The sequence below is a fragment of the Budorcas taxicolor genome, chromosome X (genome assembly GCF_023091745.1).
Source record: "Budorcas taxicolor isolate Tak-1 chromosome X, Takin1.1, whole genome shotgun sequence".
Classification (NCBI taxonomy): Eukaryota; Metazoa; Chordata; class Mammalia; order Artiodactyla; family Bovidae; genus Budorcas; species Budorcas taxicolor.
In genome coordinates this window covers 102,785,139-102,805,001 of record NC_068935.1, presented here as the reverse complement: position 1 = coordinate 102,805,001, position 19,863 = coordinate 102,785,139, and the positions used below count along the sequence as shown (strand labels likewise).

Sequence of the window (19,863 nt, the reverse complement as noted above, 5' to 3'; positions counted from 1 at the left end):
GTATTAGTTGGGCTTTTATAGTATAAAAATAAGTGAAATATTACTCATGTCTCTGTTATAATGTCTTGTAACTAGATACCTACAAACTTAAGTACAAGAGTAACAACTATGATTGTTGGGTTTTGAAGATTACTTATAATATTTGTAGTTAAAAGGAGCAGTAAATACTTGTTTTTAAGATCCTAAAAATAATATGGGCTTCCCTGGTGGCTCAGATGGTTAAGAATCCTCCTGCAACATGGGAGACCTGGGTTCGATCCCTGGGTTGGGAAGATCCCCTGGAGGAGAGCATGGCAGCCCACTCCAATATTCTTTCCTGGAGAATCCCCATGGACAGAGGAGCCTGGCACATTACAGTCCATTGGGTTGCAAAGAGTCGGACATGACTGAGCAACTAAGCACAGCACACATGTCTTTAACTCATTTTTTCTTGTTTAGTAAGAAAATATTCCGTTTTAAATTCCTAGCTTTATTTTCTTAGCAAGAAGATTGAAAGTCTGCTGAATACGATGATGTTTTCCCTTTTTATTTCCCCAGAGCTTTCCGTGGTAAACATCTCTCTTTTATAGTTCGATTTCCAAACCAAGGCAGACAGGTTGATGACTTGGATGTATGGTCTCATACAAATGATACAATCGGTTCAGTACGACGATGTATTCTCAATCGTATCAAAGCCAATGTAGCTCATACAAAAATTGAGCTCTTTGTGGGTGGTGAACTGATAGATCCTGCAGATGATAGAAAATTGATCGGACAATTAAACTTAAAAGATAAGTCGGTAAGTATCTATAATTACCAAATTTTTCAAGAAAATCAAGCCTGGGACTCTCAATTTAGTAGTCAGCATTTCCATTAATAAATGTTAATGAAGCATCCATTGTATGTGCAACTGTATTAGGTGTTTGAATTACTATAACACTGAGACAGGCATAATGATACCTACAATATAGCAGAGGAAAAGATTTCTAAAAACAAAACTGTTTAAGTGATTAGGTTAGACAACAGTTATAAATTATATTTCTGAAAATACAGCGTGTAGTTTTTTGTTTTGATTGGTATATCACTACTGTTTTGTGTATTTTTCCTTGTCTTTGATACTAACTTAGTATATCATTTTTAGCTAATTACAGCCAAACTTACACAGATCAGTTCCAATATGCCTTCAAGCCCTGATAGCTCTTCTGATTCCTCAACTGGGTCTCCTGGAAACCATGGTAATCATTACAGTGATGGTCCCAATCCAGAAGTGGAAAGCTGTTTGCCTGGGGTGGTGAGTAGATAGTTTTGAACTATTGTATGCAAGGCATTATGCTAGATTATTTAAGAACGTGTATAGAATAGTTCTTTTTTTTTTTTGAGCTTACAATTTATTGTGGCAAAATATCAACTGTACAGTTAACCATCAGCTTTCAAATGGATCCCTTTGAAAGGTGATTGTAACTTGGTTGAAATTTAAAAAACCACATTTTATATAGATAGAGTGCCAGTATATTTATATAAAACTAGTCTATTATACAACTAAATTATTACTTGTAAGTTCACTGAGAAAAATAGCACTGTATTTTGTATTTGTGCCACAAAAAATGAAATCTTCAGAACTGTTTCTGTAGGAAAATACCCACAGTCTTTGTCAGATCATCAGTAACGTATTTTTGTTTCTAAAGAAAGTAACTTCTCCCTCCCTTACCTCCCCACAAAAATTTTAATAATACCAGCCACTCTAGTGTCGGAAGAGTTGGCTCTCTCAATCAGTTGGATTATGAATTTAACTGTTAGTGGGAAATGGCAGCCGTTTGTTTATACAGAGTCTGACTTGTATGAATAATAGGAATAGTTTAACAAAATAGTGAAAAAGCTGTCAGACACAAAGTACTAGAGATGGCTTGATAATATATTCAGTCTACATTACAAAGGATTTCTAAAGGTGAGAAGATGGTGTAGGCCGACCATTTCAGGATAGAAATGACACAAGCAACAGTATGGAGATTAACAAACACATTTATTTGGGGACTCTTCCTTTGTGGAGGTATAATTTACAGATAAACATTCCCGTGTATTTTGTATTCTAGATAATGTCACTGAATCCCAGATACATCTCTTTCCTTTGGCAAGTTGCAGACTTGGGCAGCAGCTTAAATATGCCACCTCTTAGAGATGGAGCAAGAGTACTTATGAAACTTATGCCACCAGGTAAGAATTTTCTTTGTAAATAATTATGGTGTTGATAAAGTACATGTTGGACAGGAATGGGTTTGTTAACAAATTCTGTTCCTAGATGGAAAATAATGGGAATTGGCAAACTATAGCTCACTGGCTAAATCCAGCCCACTGCCTGCTTTTTGAACAGTCCAAGAGTTAAGGATGGTTTTTACATTTTCTGATTGCTAAAGAAAAAAATCAAAAAGAATGTTTTGTGACTTAGGAAAATTATATTGGCATTTAAATTTTGATATCCATAAACAAAGTTTTATTGGTGTACAAGCTATGCTCATTCATGTACATGCTGTCTGTAACTGTTTTTGTCATAGCATAGCAGCAGAGACCATATGACCTGCAAAGCCTTAAATATTTACTATCTGGCCCTTTACAGAAAACATTTTCTGACCCTTGGGCTGTGTTTTGGGTCATGTGTCATCTATAGCATGTTTCTTTTTTATTCCTGGGAAACAGCCATTTTCAATTTGTAGCTTTTATTATCTGTGTTTGTATTATCTGTAAATAATACCCTCATACAACTGTCAGTTTTACCTACCTACTGATTTTCCATTGTGTAAATGAGAAATTATTTCTACATTCTTCCCATATTTTCGTTTTCCTTTTTTTGTCTGCGCCACATGGCACGCAGGATCTTAGTTCCCTGGTCTAACCCAAGCCCCCTGCAGTGAAAGGGCGGAGCCTTAACCACTGGCCCTGTAGGGAAGTTCCTCCTCCAATATTTTCTTAAAATCATATTCAGCATTTGCTTTTTCAAGAGTGTGTGAAAAGTAGTTTGCTAGATTAATGGCAGCTTTTTTTTTCAGGGCTTAATAATTTTCCATTATCATGGGTATTATATGATGGCTCCACTGTTGTCCTGGAATTTTTCTTCTGCCTCCTCTCATCTGGTTGCTGTTTGTTATGCAGTTACCATTTTGGGACTTCTTTCTTCAGCCTTCCTATGGTAGATTTATGTTCATCAGCTCCTGTGTCTTGAGCCTTTTTTGAGGGACTCTATTATCGTGCTGAGGCACACCTTCGTGCATTTATTTCAGAAGGGGTACATGGGAGGTGGTTTGGTTTGTTTGTTTCCGAAACAATGCTAATCTGAATAATAGTTCACATTTGAATAGTAGTTCAGCTTTGTGGTGGCATCCTTAACTTTTTCTAGCTCTTCTGTTAACTTCTTGACCCCAGATATTCTAGTGTTAAAATTTTAAGACCTTCCTCCAAGGAATCCTTTCCATAAGATTTTGTTTTTCATGAACACATTTCAGTGTTTGTACGCTAATAGATGTTTTCGTCTAAAACCTAACGTTCTACAAAGTTATGAGCTGAAAATAAGAGTCGGTGGAGAGAATTGGACCAGATCATTCAATTCTATACAACTTTTAAAAAATGTTTAAAAAAACTTTTTGGAAACATTTACTACCTTACAGAAAAGTTGTAAGTACAATTCAAGAACTCCAAGAACAATAAAGTAGAGCCTTGCTTCTCCCCTGTAAATTAATGTGTGATCACTATTTACTCATAGATTCTTATGTAATCCATCGGGTTATAGCCATTACGTTGTTGTTGCTCAGTTGCTGAGTCGTATCCGATTCTCTGTGACCCCATAGACTGCAGGCGCTCCAGGCTTCCCTGTCCTCCACTGTCGCCCAGAGTTTGCTCAGGTTCATGTCCATTGAGTCGGTGATGCTATCTAACCACCATATCCATTATAGCCATTATAATCATTATTTAGTTTGATGCTCAGTTGTCCCAGTTATGGTCAGTGGATGTATGCACTGTGTTTTTAATATGAACCCAATGCTTTTTTAGGTGTAGTTTAGATATAGTTTTATCATCTTTCAAGTACTTTTTAGTTTCTGGCACAAGATATTTAAAGTTCATGTAGTGCTTTCTCTGTTCCAGCCCTAGAATCAGGCATTTCTCCTTTTAGCAAGGGGGAGGGTACTCTGCTAGAATGCAGCAGCTCAATTGTGCTCATAACTATTGGGGCGTTCTTGTCACCTAGGCCTTTTCTTTGATCTGAGAAAGTAATACACACTTAAACACACACACATTTATATCAGAAAACAAACATGGACTCATACTGACTAATCCTGCTTTTTAGTTTTTCTGCATTCCATATTTGTCTCTATTCTCTGCGTTAGTGAGACATCTGCTTCCCAGCTTTATCAGTCTGTTGGGGAGAGAGAGAGGAGAAAGTTGCTGCTTTTGCAGACTTCAGTCACTATTTTTAAAGTCTTTGATTCATCTGTATCTGCTAAGTATGTTTTGCTTTCATATCCTTAACTTTCCTAGAATTTGGTGGGGTGCTGATTTATAGGTAGCCTTTTTCTTTCTCCCCAAAAAGCACTTCTTGGGTTCAGCTAAGCCAGCGATTGATATCTTCTATCCCCTCTACACCTTCAGTAATTTGCTGACATCTCTAACGTTCTTTCCACTCCTTTCAGTGTCTTTATTCTTTCTGAGTTCATGTATTTTAATTTATTCTCGTTTTAGTGAAGTGTATTGCTGATAAATGCAGTTCAGTAATTGGCCTAGATAATTTTTTAAACTGTCTTGTGTTTCTGTTAATCTCCTTTTTCTAAAGTAGACAACCATGTTGACCTTTCTTACCCCATCTGAGTCATACGGTATAGAATCAGTTCAGATGTTAATTAGATTCTTAAATAAAGCTTTTCTTAATGACTTGATTTAATTTGATCTTTATCTGTTGTATTGCTTAGAATTTATTTTACTTACCTAGTATTTGAGTCACAGTTGTTGCTTTATACATGCAAATTCAACTTTAACATTTGAAAAGGCCATCTCATAATCCCTGATCTTGTGATTGGAGCCTACTGCCACCAGGTGGTGAGAGGGAGCTCTTGCCAGGCAGCTCAAGCAGAAAACTTAAGAGGGTGCTTTTATCATGTTTTATATAATCCAAGTATCGTACCTAAATTTTAAACAGCCAGCTTTGAAAATGCCAGTAATGGTTGTATGACAGTAGACAAATCATAGGCTTTGGACTCAAATGGACTTGAGTTCAGATCCTGCTTCTTCAACTTGCTACTCCATGGCCTTAGCCATAAGTTTTCTTAGTTTTATTGGACCAATAATAACTATTTAATAGAATTGTATGGATTAAATGGGATTGTATATGGAAAACCCTAGCCTAGTGACTGGTATTTAATCAATATTCAAGAAGTGTTAACCTAGTCTCTGTCACTGTGGTTGTTACACACATGGGCATGTGCACAAACACATTCTTTAAGAAAGGAAGCAGGAGCTCAAAGAAGAGGAAGTAGTTATACATTTTGTTTCTGACATTTGAGGAATCATTTAGTGTTTGTGCACACTTGCACATATTTTAAAAGGAGTAACAAAACCAAGGTGGAATTAGAAGCTTTTTCCTAGTAATTTACTTCTATTTATTCTGAATCTTTGCCCAAAGTCACGTGCCTCCATTATAATTTGCTGTTAAACCTTAGAACTTACACTGTCCTCTGTAGGTAAACTCCTCAGAAGTTCTTGTGACCCTTATGCACATCAGGAAACCAGGTTCTTGCCTGATAAGAGAAGTTAAAATGTATATTGCTTTACCAGCAAAGGAGTTGCTTTTCCTCTTCAGAGCTTTCTTTTTCCCAGGAGTTTGGTCTAACTAATACCTTCACACTTGTTAAGTTACTTAACCTCACAACATTCCTATGGAGGGAATTATTATTTTTATTTGTATTTTAAAGATGGGGAAACTGAGGCACAGAGTGATTTGTTGTCGTTGGGGAAACTGAGACACAGAGTGATTGTTGTTATTGTTGCTGCTGCTGCCGCCGCCACCACTGCTGCTTTTGGCCAGAGACACACGGAGGAAGTTCTAAGATAATGCATGCAGTTGGGCTCTAAAGTTTGTACTCTTAACGCATGTGTTACTGCTCATCACTTTTCTAGACTTTTTAATAGCATGCTGGTATATCATATAATTAATTAGGCTTAGGTATCTCTTCAAAGGACTAGAAAGAAATAAACTAAAATCCAGGATTATGGGCAGTTTAAATTTTTCTGTTATTTTCCATATTTTGTTAAATGAGCATGTGCATAATCGAAGACCTAAAGTTATTTAGGTTCATAGATGCTAAAGGTGAGATGGCCACTAGTGATTTGGTTCATATCCCTCAAATGAATAAACTAGAATCCAACATTAAATGATTTACTTAAAATTCACTGCATCCTTTTCTTATAGCCCGTGTTTCTTTTCTCCTATTCCCTTTGCCCTTCACTCAGAATACTTATAAAACTAAGCAAGATGTTTTCAGATATAGTGTATGAATTGGTTTCTTTGTAGAGAATAATTTGGATCTTTATTGTCTAAAAAAAGTTTTTTGAGAAAACCTAAGATACCCATTGTTAGAGATTAAACTAGTATACTGGTTAAAATGACGTTAATCATTAAAAATGATGTAGAGGGTGAATATTTAATGACAGGAGAAGATATTCACAAATGTTATATTATTAAAACAATATTTCATTTATCTTTACTCTTCAAAAAAAAAGCTTTTACAAAAAAAAGAAAATCTTATTTATCCAAGTGTATTTAAGTCATAGGCCATTTACCTTGCAAATTATTTCATTATTAAAGTACTTTCTGAAGTAAGTTTGAGTGTTTGGTAGCTAATAATGGGATTCTTTCTCTTTTCTACGGTATCTTTTCACTGTGATTTAAATGAAGTGCATCTTTTAATGTTATCCAAAAAAATCTTTTTACTTTGAGGTACTGTTCCTTTTTTTTTTAATGTTTACTTTTTAAGGTGCAGTTTCGAACGATACCACTAAGTTTCTTGCGTTGTAACAAACCAGTTAAACATGGTGTCATGGAGGCTAACATTAGAAAAGTTGGAGAGAGAGCTTGTCATACTTGCATTTTGTTATTTTCAACTCCTTCCTTGTGAAGTGTGTTGTATTTTTTCATCTCCGTTGCTGTGTGCTCAATCACTGGAGTCACTGGAGTCTTCGTGACTCCATGGATTGTAGCCTGCCAGGCTCCTCTGTCCATAGGATCTCCTAGGCAAAAATAATGGAGAGGGTTGCCTTTTCCTTCTCCATCTTCAGTCTGTAGTGTCTGAGGAAGACATGTTGATTTCAGATCTGAGTAGGAGGACACTGCTTCCTTCATACCTGGGTTGAGTAATAAAAGAGCCCTGGTTGGTTGTGGCTTTTTCTTTGTTTTAAATCAATGCAGATCTCGTTATGTCTTGTGAAGTTTGAGTCTATAACTCAATTAATTTCTATTCCATACTTAAGTAGTCTTCAGAATATCCAAAATAAAATATGAATGCATGAATTATGTTTTATTTTAGATTATGTCTCTTTTTTTTTCTTACAGATAGCACAACAATAGAAAAATTAAGAGCTATTTGTTTAGACCATGCCAAACTTGGAGACAGCAGCCTTAGTCCATCTCTTGACTCACTTTTCTTTGGTCCTTCAGCCTCACAAGTACTATACCTAACAGAGGTTTGTTTTTACTTTTTGAATTTATCCCATGTCCTTTAAATTTGACCTTTTATATGATATTGTGAAGAACATGGAAAACTTGTGAAGTATTTTTGAAAGAATTTTAAAATACAGGAAAATTTTAAACTAATGATGAGGCAAATAAGTTGTCTTTTTGAAATCTTTTAATACAGTTCTTCTTTTTTCCAGGTAGTCTATGCCTTGTTAATGCCTGCTGGTGCACCTCTGGCTGATGATTCCTCTGATTTTCAATTTCACTTCTTGAAAAGTGGTGGCCTCCCCCTTGTCTTGAGCATGCTAACCAGAAATAACTTCTTACCAAATGCAGATATGGAAACTCGAAGGGGTGCCTACCTCAATGCTCTTAAAATAGCCAAGCTGTTGCTAACTGCCATTGGCTATGGTCACGTTCGAGCCGTGGCAGAAGCTTGTCAGCCAGGTGTGGAAGGCGTGAATCCCATGGCATCGGTAATACAGACTTTTAAAAAATCTTTTTATAATAATAGATGGCAGTTTTTAAAGTTAAACTTCTTAGCAACTCTTAAGTATAGAGTTCAGAGTTGATTCAAAATGCTTTCAGTTCCTTTCCAGTAGTACCTCATTTTATTGGTTTCCTTCTATTAAATTATATTTGTATTAAAATTACAAATGCTTTTCACTGACTGTACTCTGAGCGGAGAGTTCTTCCTGGCCCCCTTAAGTCCTATTGACTTTCAGTTAATGTTTATCCACACGTAGTTGACTTACACTGTTACGTTAGTTTCAGGTGTGCAGCATAGTGATTTGATGTTTTTATAGATCATACTTCATGTAGTTATAAAATGTTGGCTATATTCCCTGTGCTATACCTTACACCCTTATAACTCACTTACTTTATACCTAGTAGTTTGTACCTCTTATCCCCTTCACCTTTTTTGCCCTTCTCCAACCAACCCCTTTCCACTCTGGTAACCACTAGTTTGTTTTCTGTATCTGTGGTTCTATTTCTGTTTAGCTATACTTGTTTGTTTTATCTTTCAGATTCCACATATACATAAAAATATACAGTATTTGTCTTTCTCTAACTTACTCTATTAGCATAATACCCTCATGATTGTCCATGTATTCACAAATGGCAAATCTTTATTCTTTTTATGGCTGAGTAAAAATATATTCCATTGTATATACACTGCACACACCCCACGTCTTCTTTATCCATTCATCTGTTGATGGACACTTAGATTGCTTCCTTCCATATCTTGGTAATTGTGAATAATGCTGGTATGAACATTGAGGTGCATGTGTCTGTCCAAATTAGGGTTTTCATTTTCTTCAAGTATATACCCAGCACTGGAATCGTTGAATCCCTGTTTGCAGATGACATGATACTATTTTTAGAAAACCTTAAAAGCCCCACCAAAAAAAAAATAGTAGAATAAGTGAATTCAGTAAAGTTGTGAGATACAAGATTGATATACAGAAATCTGTTGCATTTCTATATGCTAATAAGAAACTCAGAGAAATCAAGAAAGGAATCACATGAAAAAAAAAAAATACGTAGCAATAAATTTAACCGAGGAAATGAAAGACCTATACTCTGAAGATTATAAGACATTGATAAAAGGAAGTTGTAATATGATATGAAAAAATGGAAAGTTATGCTGTGTTCATGGATTGGAAGAATTAATATTGTTAAAATGTTCATACCCAAAGCAATCTACAGATTTAATGCAATTGCTGTCAAAATACTTGTGACATTCTTCACAGAACTAGAACAAATAATCCTAAAATTGGTATGGAACCACGAGAAACCCCAGATAGTCTTTCAATTATTTATTTTGGCCTTGCTGAGCAGCTTGTGAGATCTTAGTTTCCTAACCAGAAAATGAACCTGGACTCTTCAACAGTGAAGAGGCAGAGTCCTGACCACTGGACCACCAGGGAAGTCGCTCTTGCAATTATTTTTAACCTGTTAAACACTCCATATGAATCTCTTACTACCTCATATAGACACAGGTGGTAATAAAAAAGATGTACAGTTGACCCATGTACAACACAGGTTTGAACTGCTCGAGTCTACTTATACATGGATTGTTCAATGAGCACTGCAGTACTACACCATCCTAAATTGATTGGAACCACAGATACTCAGGGCCAACTGTAAAGCTATGTGCAGATTTTCAACTGCATGGAATGTCTGTCTTAACACTCATGCTGTTCAGGGGTCACCTGTAACTGATTTACCCTGTTGCCAGCCTCTCTTCCCACCTTAACAGGCGTAACCTCCAATTCTGATCTCATTTTGATTGTTTTCATCTTGATGGCATTCTTGATCCATTTTAGCAACGGTTCTCAAGACATGCCAGAATTCAGTGTCTGTTTCTGAGAAGTCAAAATTATGCATTTGAATTCTTTTACATGCCTCATAAGTGATGGTTTTCTAAGTTAACAATAGAAGATACAAGGTTTAGGAATACAAATTTTCTGTTTTAGGAATGGCTTAGGTCTTAGGGAGATTAGAATATTGATTATATATGTGATATAATAATCACATGTAATTGAGATAATAACATAATTATTTTAGGTGTGATGATACTTATGATTATGTTGAAAACAACCCTCTCAAAAATAATTGTCATTTACAAATGATTTTATATAGTATTTAGGATTTGCTTCAAAATAATCCTGGGGTAGGGAGAGGATGGAAAGTGAGAGGGAGTGGTTAGCCAAGATAATTTTGGTCGTTTTGTTCATAATTGTTAAAGCAACACAGTGGGTAATACTATTCTCTCCATTGTCATATATGTTAGAAATTTTCATTAAAAAAGATAATGAATAAAAGTAAAGCCTAAGTCTTAAATTGTTGTTTATTAAAAGTAACATACTTACTAGGATTTCTAAACAGTGGTGTTCTTCTTAAGATAGAAACAAATTTTTATTGTAATCCCTGACACAGCTTATTAATGAGGTAAACAGAAAATATAAATGTTTCCCTCTTTCACTTTTCTCTTTTATTCAGAAAATGTGCTACTGTGGATACGAAGGTACATAATAACCTCTAATCTCAAGGAGCTCACAGTCAGCAGGACACTAAAGGCAAAATTAGTAAAACAGACTTGTCTTAAATACTGTTGTAGAAACACTTGGAGCATAAAGAGGAGGTAGAACTTGTAAAACAGTCAGAATTGCCTGGCTAATGACTTTAATGTTTTTTCTTTATGAACTTAAGTGTGACGCTCTAGTGCCTTTTATACATATTCTGTTACTGATATTCCTTAGTTTTTCTCCTTTTTTAAGAAGAATTTGATGACCAGGTGAATGGGGAGCAGGGTCTGCCCAGGAGAACGAATGTGGAGTACTTTACTGAGTTTCTGGATAGAATTGGAATGAGTCAGTTGGGTTGATCACTCACTCACCTCTGCAAGTTATGCTGAATGCAGTTGTAGAGACACAAGTCAGATTGATCTAAAAGGGATTTACAGAAGGATACGTGGCCCTCCACTGCGCAAGGAAAAGAGAAAGCCCACATTGTTGGTAATGCAAAGAACTTTTTGTGTAAGCCACATAGGTTCTACAGTGTATTTACAGAAGGCATGTCATCCTGGGGGAGTGGGGATGAATGAGGGGCAAATGATTGGATCTGGGTATGTACACAGTATTAAAATGTTTGACTTTTTTCAGGTCAACCAAGTGACTCATGATCAAGCAGTGGTGCTACAAAGTGCCCTTCAGAGCATTCCCAATCCATCATCTGAATGCATGCTTAGAAATGTGTCAATTCGTCTTGCTCAGCAAATATCTGATGAGGTTAGTGTTAAACTTGTAAGGTTCTCAAATTCCGGAAGGTTCATTTCTTTCATTTTTGACCCTCTGTTAATGTAGAAATAACCCTTATCACATTTGGGGGCTTCCTTTTCCTAGACCCACTCACTCAAATCACCAAGTCAGTCTAGATAAAGTTCCCTTAACATGAATTGTGTCTAATGTTAATATTAGTTCTTTTTGGTTTTAATCGCCTTTAAGGGGCTTTCCAGGTGGCTCAGTGGTTAAAAAAAAAAAAAATCCACCTGCAAATGCAAGAGATGTAAGAGATGTGGGTTTGATCCCGAGGCTGGGAAGATCCCCAGCCCCCCTGGAGGAGGAAGTGGAAATCCACTCCAGTGTTCTTGTCTGGGAAATCCCACAGATAGAGGAGCCTGGTTGGCTACAGTCCATGGGGTCCCAAAGAGTTGGCCACAACTGAGCAACTGAACACACATAATACATGATGTACAATGAATAGCATCTTTTAAAGTATATACTTCAGTAAAATCTAACAAATACATGTTTGTGTCACACCTCCACTGTAGTCAAGACACAGAACATCTCTGTCCCTCTTTCTGTATGTCCCTTTGCAGTCACTGCTTCCTCTGGCCTCAGATAACCACTCATCTTTTCTTACTGTATAGTAGTTTGCACTTTGTAGAATTTTACACAAGTGGAATCTTACAGTTTGTGTTCTTTTATGTCTAGCTTCTTTCACTCAGAATAATGGCTTTGAGCATTATCTGAGTGGTGTGGACCATTAGTCCATTCCTTTTTCTTGCTGAGTATTATATCCCATTATGAATATTCCACATTGTGTTTGGACATTTGGATTGTTTCTCTTTCTTCGCTCTGAATAAAGCTCCTGTGAACATTCTGTGCAAGTGATTGTGTGGACGTAAGTTTTTATTTCTCCTGGGTGAAAAACTAGGAGTGGAATGGTTAAGTCACGTCTGTAGTCTTTTTCAGATTCTCCTGAAAGTAGTGTAGAGCCAGATAATAACAGCAGACTTCATGGTATTGCTTTTAAACAAAATAATCAACTGTTCTAATTACTCATTGTCTTGCAGGCTTCAAGATATATGCCTGATATTTGTGTAATTAGAGCTATCCAGAAAATCATCTGGGCATCAGGATGTGGGGCATTACAGCTAGTATTTAGCCCAAATGAAGAAATCACTAAAATTTATGAGAAGGTAAGAATTATCACAGAAACGTAATACTTTAAAGTAAATGCTGTTTAATTGTGCATGAGGCTGAATTATTATGTCTGCCATCTTTAAAAGTAAAACCAGTTGCATTTTAATGGTTGAAAATAAACTGGTAGCCGTAGTTACGGTGAGGATATAGTAAAATTTTACTTGGAAAATAAAGTACTTCAAATTTGTGCCACAAGGCTTTTTCTTAAATATCTTTTTCTGCTTCTCACTATGGTCAGATATAATTGTTTCATACTGAATTTGCTTTCTCCTATTCTCTTTATTCTTCTTTCATTATGTTTCTGTCTTGTGTAGATTTTAGTTTAGGTGACTGTCAGTTGGGATACCATGGCATTAAGTATTTTTTATTATTTTAAAGCAGTCAAGAATATCAGCCAGTTCGGTATCATCCTTGATCTCCCATTAGATTAATCAAGTTATTTAAAGAAGAGAGACTGACTCTGACTTTCTGTTATATATACCTGCCCTTGATAACCACTGCCGCATATATAGAAGGGGAAATTAAATTGTAGGACCTTCCCTTTAATGGCCAACATAACCCTGATTTGCCTGGGATATGTTTTGATGTCCTGTTGTATGTCTGGTGTGGTGGTGTTTATTCATTTAGCAAATATTTGAATGCCTGTTCTTTTGCCAACATGTACTAGAAATACTGCTTATTGATAAATTCAGGTTAGAATTTATTAGCTACCTACTGAAGCATATTTTAGTTTATAAAACCTTCAAATCCTTCCTGAACAGTGGTCTGAGACCACTGCTTTTGAATAAAATAGCACTGTAGGTAAGCTACATGATGGAAGTAGTCAGTTGAGTAGTCTGGCTGCAGTGCCAGAATGATTCTTGAGGAAGGAACAGTTGTTGGTGCAGAAGTACACAACTCGGAAGGTCTCTAGGAGCCTCAGGGGCAAAGAAGCAGGTAGTATGCTCAGTGTACTCCTGCAGCTCTCCTTGGGATGTAGCAGAAGAATAGGATTAGACTTCATCTTCTATTTATAGTCATTTCTGTACTATTCCAAAAGGGCCTTAGGAGTTGTAGGTAAAGAGGCTGAGGCCAAGTGGTTTAAGTGAGTAGGTGTGTATTAAGCATTAACTTGAAGTTGTATGAGATTTTTCTTAAATGCATCTCTAGGTAATTTGTCCCTGACTATAATTTTACAGACCAATGCAGGCAATGAGCCAGATTTGGAGGATGAACAGGTTTGCTGTGAAGCAATGGAAGTGATGACATTATGTTTTGCCTTGATTCCAACAGCCTTAGATACTCTTAGTAAAGAAAAGGCTTGGCAGACATTCATTATTGATTTGCTATTGCACTGTCACAGCAAGTAAGTATCTTTTTAATTGTAAGAGATTTGATCTTAATTTTTGAAGCAGAAATTAATTAATTTATGTTGGCAGAATTTATCCCGGAAATCAAATGTTTATTATCTCTATAGCACGTTAATATTGAGGAAAATTTTATTAAACTGTGGTTTTGCTTAGATTTTCTATAATTCCAGAATTTAGTTTCACCTAAGAGGTATGTATTTTAGTCCATTTAAAAAATGTGGTTTACAGGATTTAAATAAATAGGACATTGGCTTCCTTTCTTGCATACCTAGAAGGCAAGTGTTTTTTTAGTGAAATTGTTAAGTCAGTACGAAATTCACAAGGTGTGGTTATGGTAAGAACTTGTACATTATACACCGAGAATAAAGGCCAATTATAAAGTCCTTGCTTTTCATTTTAAGAGCATTTAATTAATGACGTTGATTGTGCTTTGGGCTTCTTTTTGTATAAGTCAATCAAATTTGTAGAAAATGTCGGTTTTCCATCCTCTTATGTCAGTCTAATCTTGACCTTCATAAGGTAACTTTTTAAACTTGAGCTCTAATCAGTATTACTGTCATATGTAACTTAGCTACCGGGGATATAGCAGTAAATAAAACAGGCAAAACGTCAGTCTTTAAAAAAAAAAAAGTCAGTCTTCTTGGAGTCTGTACTAAAAGGGAGATGAGGAGTGGGGAGGGAAGACATGGGAAAATATATGGTATGTTATAATAATAAATGCTATTGAGAGAAAGCAGGAATTAGGGATAAGGGGTGGGGAGGCGGTCAGTGTTCAGTTTTATGTAGGATGATCAGAGAAGGCTTCCCTGAGAAGGAGACCTTTTAAACAAAGCTCTGAAAAGAGTGACATAGTGATCTATGGAGGAAGTGTGTTGGATTTTGGGGTGGGATTTTTGTGTGTTTTGTTTTTCCTTTCTATTTTCTTCAGCTTTATTGAGATGTAGTCAACATAACTGTGTAAGTTTAAGGTGTACAAAGTATCAGTTTGAGACACTCTTATCTTGCAATATGGTTACCACCATAGCCTTAGGTTAGCTAACACCTCCATCGTATCTTATTTAAAATTTTATGTTTTATGTGAAAAATATATTTTGGTTATGTGACCAAATATATATTTTTTTAATGTTTGCTTTTTAATTAAGGTATAACTGCTTTACAGTGTTTTCAGGTGTATAGCAAAGTGATTGAGTTATATATATATATTTTTCAGATTCTTTTCCATCATAGGTTATTACAAGATACTGGATATAGTTTCGTGTGCTATATAGTAGGTCCTTTATATTTAGTAGTCTGTTAATCCCAAATTCCACGTTTATCCCTCCCCCTACCGTACCGCCTTGGGGAAAGTGTGCTTTAAGCAGAAAGAAACAACAGATGCAAATATCCCAAGGCAGGAACAATATGGAGGAGACGAGGATTACTGGAACAGCAGAGGCAGGGGAGTCGTAGGAGGTGAGGCCAGAGAGGCAACAAGCAGCCTGTGAGGATTTGATAGATCATTGTAAGGACATTAACTTTTACGTGTGATGGGTATCCATTGGAGGGTTTGTTTTCCATTTGGGTTGGGTTTTTTTGTTTGTTCGTTTTTGGCCACTCCGCTGGGCATGTGGGATCTTAGTTCCCTGACTAGAGATTAAAACCTGTGCCCCCTTCATTGGGAGCACAGAGTCTTAACCCCTGGACCGTGAGGGAAGGCCCCTAGTGGAGGGTTTTGAGCAAAGGAATGATGTGCCCTGGGTTAACATTTAAGTTTATTCTGGTTGCTTTGTTGAGAATAAGTTATAGAGTGGCAGGAAATGCACTTGGACTACTTCATTAGTCCGAATAAAAGATAGAGAGTCTGGAAGTACAGCAATAGTAGAAGTGAGAAATAATCAGAAGTCTGTATGTGTGAGGGAGGGTTCATTAGGAACTGGCAAGCATCAACTCTTTATAGATCCTCATGCTCTTTGGGCTGCATACCTAACTTCAAAAAAGATAAATAAATAAACTGGGACAGTATGAATGACACTTATCTTTGTAAAAGTTACGGACCGGACCCTCTGCCCCCAAAACTAAGTACTCTTGGTATTGATTTACTTGAGTTTCACCAGACTCAACCGACAAAGCTTCTAAAGGTCCCTCTGGTTTATAGGACCATGTACGGGTTCAGAAACCTAAAAAATATCCAGGAGGGAGGTTAGTACACAGAATGTATACTTTCAGCTTCTTATATTGAATTTAAAAATTGGTTCTAAGCTGTCTTATCAGCTAGCACATTGACAGAAACATACTTATTCACAAAATGTAGTTGGTAATGTCTGAAATGCACAAATGTTTTGTCAGGAGATACTTTTTGAGCATCTTCCATATGTCAGAAGTTGCTTTAGGTACCAGGAACTCATGTAACAATGAAGCAAAGCCCTGCCCTTGAAATAGCTTACTATCTAATGGAGACAGACCTCCATCTTGTAAACCAACAGTACTTATACATCTGGTAACTAGTTCTTAGCACTTGATACATGCCAGACATGATTCTTCATTCTGGAGGCACAGAAGTAAACTAAATGGATGATGTCTTTGCCCTCTTGAAGCATTTATTCTAGTGATAGCTATATAGGATACATATTTTTTAAGAGATCCATGATGCTTAGGTAAAACTCCCAGTACTGGGACCAGAGAAGTTTTTCCCGTGCGTAATCATAGAACATTGCGTAATACAGTTGTCCTCAGTCTTCAGCACATGTTGGAATCACCCGAAGGGTTTATTAAAACATGGGATGCTGGGACCTGAGAAACCACAGAGCAAGTTCTCAGATGCTGCTGATCTGAGTAATATGCTTTGAGATAAAAATTCTGTGGAATGCCCAGAAGATGCATAAGGCTTACCATACAACTCTTGTATCTAGAGGAACATTTCCAGCCTGTTCCAAGAAAGAGGGTGTGAGAGGGTATCCCTCAAACTCCCTTGGTGACATTTTGACTTTTTAGTTCTTGACACAGAGCCTAAGTTCATCTATGAAATGTTGCTGCTTAAAGGGGTGTTACATATTCTTGTATTTTTACTTTGAATTTACCAACCCCTTAACACCGTTCCCCAATCCCAAGAGACAGTGTTGGAAGTTTTTTTTTTCCTTTTTTTTCATGAAGATGATATATTGAATGTGAAAAATTTTTATTTCAGAACTGTTCGCCAGGTGGCACAGGAGCAGTTCTTTTTAATGTGCACCAGATGTTGCATGGGACACAGGCCTCTACTTTTCTTCATTACTCTGCTCTTCACCGTTTTGGGGGTGAGACATTTTAAAAATATGCTTATCATTGTGATTCATTCTTACACAAGGAACAGTCAAGAATTTATGGTGTTAGCTTATATTAAAGTTAGAGCAGTCTATATTTATTTAATAAATATTAGTAATTGCCCATACTATCTTAGTCATCTACTCTAGTTAACTCTGGGTTTTTTAAAAGTGGATTCTGAGGATGGACTTGTAAATTAATATTATTCAACTTTATTGTTTCAGAGCACAGCCAGAGAGAGAGCTAAACATTCAGGCGACTACTTTACTCTTTTAAGGCACCTTCTTAATTATGCCTACAATAGTAATATTAACATACCCAATGCAGAAGTTCTTCTCAATAACGAAATTGATTGGCTTAAGAGAATCAGGGTAAGTTGCATTTAATACTGTGTTTATCGTATCAATAAATAGAATGTTTTATTATTAGTTTATAGTCTTTGAGCAATTTGATTTAAAGAACCAAAGAATGTACTCTGTGTTGTTGGATATTCCTAACTCATGATTCACTGAATGAATGCATAACTAGTTTTGTCAAATGCTTTGTTTTACATAAGACTCAAAACACTGATATACAGCTTCTTCCATTTTAGAATCTTACGCCCATTTGCAAATTTTCATCTTTTGAAAAGTATTCGTGAATTGCTTTTATCAAAAAATCAGTGATAGGTCAGCACTTAATATAACTTTATTAACATCTGATACTTAGTTGTAGAAGAATTTATTTCTAAAGAGATTGGTAGCTAATAGCGTTCGGATTAACATTTCTTCAAATTAACATTTCTTCCTGGTTTGGGAAGCCTACTTACGAAAGTTCTGGAGAGGAAAAAAATTGCTTAGAATAGAAAGGTTTGAGGGAATTGTCTCTGTCCAGCTCTCTCTCGTTCTGACTTCTCTTTGCCTCTTTACCACCCTTTCATAATTTAGGCATTTGATATTTTTCTTTGGCAGGATGATGTTAAGAGAACAGGTGAAACAGGTATTGAAGAGACGATCTTGGAAGGTCATCTTGGGGTAACAAAAGAATTACTGGCTTTTCAAACCCCTGAGAAAAAGTATCATATTGGTTGTGAAAAAGGAGGTGCTAATCTCATTAAGGTATGTTATGTCATCTTGGTCCTAGGCTGAATATCATAACCTTCTGAATGTTTATTAGCAAATCTGTCTGGTTAATTTATGGTATCATTAGTCTTTGGTGTATTATCTTGTCCTATTCTCTTTTCTACTTTTAAAGAATATAGAGGTTACAGTAGTGTTTTAAATAATGCTTCTAAATTTTTTACATAAATAAAATTTCAGTACTCTGTAAGTAAGCACTATTTAATTTTTCTATTTAGAAACTCTGAACTTTCCACTTCATCAGACTATGTAAAATGAGACAGACCTCTGTTATGTAAGGCTATGCATATTTCTTTCTTTTTTTTAGTATTTATTTATTTGGCTGCACTGGGTCTTAGCTGTGGCGTGCAGGGTATTTAGTGGCAGTGTGTGGGGCCTAGTTCCCTGACCAAGGATCAAAACCTGGCCCCCAGCATTTGGAGTGTGGAGTCTTAGCCACTGGACCACCAGGAAAGTCCCAAGACTGTGGATATTTCTGTAATGAGCTTTTTCACATACGTGGTAATGCAAGGAAACAAAAAGTACCACTTTAGGACATTTTCTTCTAATTCAAAATGAGTTTTGGTATACATGTGATTAAGACAGTAAATTTACTTAATGTGGATTGTAAGTGGTACAGTCAGCTTGTTCTTGATACTTAACATAGTTTTTAACCTGACAAATTAGATTTGTTTGTTAATTGTAGGAAAGTGTTTTGAAGTAGGAATCTTTTTATTAGAAAATCCAAGTAAGTTAGCAGAAATATAATGAGATCTTGTGTTCTGACTAGTAATTTAACAATATTTCCTGCCAAGAGATTTCTTTAAGAAACACATGCACACATAAATAACTATATTTTTTATATAAATACATACCACTGCTAATACATAATCTTTTTTCAACTTTGTAGGAATTAATTGATGATTTCATCTTCCCTGCGTCCAATGTTTACCTGCAGTATATGAGAAATGGAGAACTGCCAGCCGAACAGGCTATTCCAGTCTGTGGTTCACCAGCTACCATTAATGCAGGCTTTGAGTTACTTGTAGCATTAGCTGTTGGCTGTGTGAGGAACCTCAAACAGATTGTAGATTCTTTGACTGAAATGTACTACATTGGGACAGCAATAACTAGTAAGTATTTTAAAATACAAAGTTCTGATGACAGATAATTCTCTAATGTGTTCAAATTCTTTTCCTTTTAGTAAATATCTTCAACTCAATGTTTTCCTTTCTTTTAGCAACTAGTTTAACACCATTACAAGTGCGTCTTAATGTAGAAAAGTTTTCAGATGTTTGTAAAATGTCTTCCTGTGAGTGGTACAATTATTTAGCAACAAAATTTGATTTGAGTCAAACCTGGACTAAAATCCAAACTTGAGTAATAAATGGTGGTTTAGTCGCTAAGTCGTGTCTGACTTTTGTGACCCCATGGACTGTAGCCTGCCAGGCTCCTGT

General features: G+C 36.1%; 1 protein-coding gene across 1 annotated transcript in view; it reads left to right on the top strand.

Moving 5' to 3' along the window:
• USP9X (ubiquitin specific peptidase 9 X-linked) overlaps nucleotides 1-19,863 on the top strand; it is an 80,564-nt gene that overhangs the window by 37,566 nt on the left and 23,135 nt on the right. The window contains exons 18-29 of the mRNA XM_052663670.1: nucleotides 538-778; nucleotides 1,121-1,270; nucleotides 2,070-2,190; nucleotides 7,568-7,698; nucleotides 7,888-8,166; nucleotides 11,359-11,484; nucleotides 12,552-12,677; nucleotides 13,860-14,026; nucleotides 17,194-17,302; nucleotides 17,534-17,680; nucleotides 18,260-18,406; nucleotides 19,317-19,539. Coding sequence (XP_052519630.1) covers nucleotides 538-778; nucleotides 1,121-1,270; nucleotides 2,070-2,190; nucleotides 7,568-7,698; nucleotides 7,888-8,166; nucleotides 11,359-11,484; nucleotides 12,552-12,677; nucleotides 13,860-14,026; nucleotides 17,194-17,302; nucleotides 17,534-17,680; nucleotides 18,260-18,406; nucleotides 19,317-19,539 — 1,967 coding nt within the window. The remainder of the gene's footprint in view (nucleotides 1-537; nucleotides 779-1,120; nucleotides 1,271-2,069; nucleotides 2,191-7,567; nucleotides 7,699-7,887; nucleotides 8,167-11,358; nucleotides 11,485-12,551; nucleotides 12,678-13,859; nucleotides 14,027-17,193; nucleotides 17,303-17,533; nucleotides 17,681-18,259; nucleotides 18,407-19,316; nucleotides 19,540-19,863) is intronic.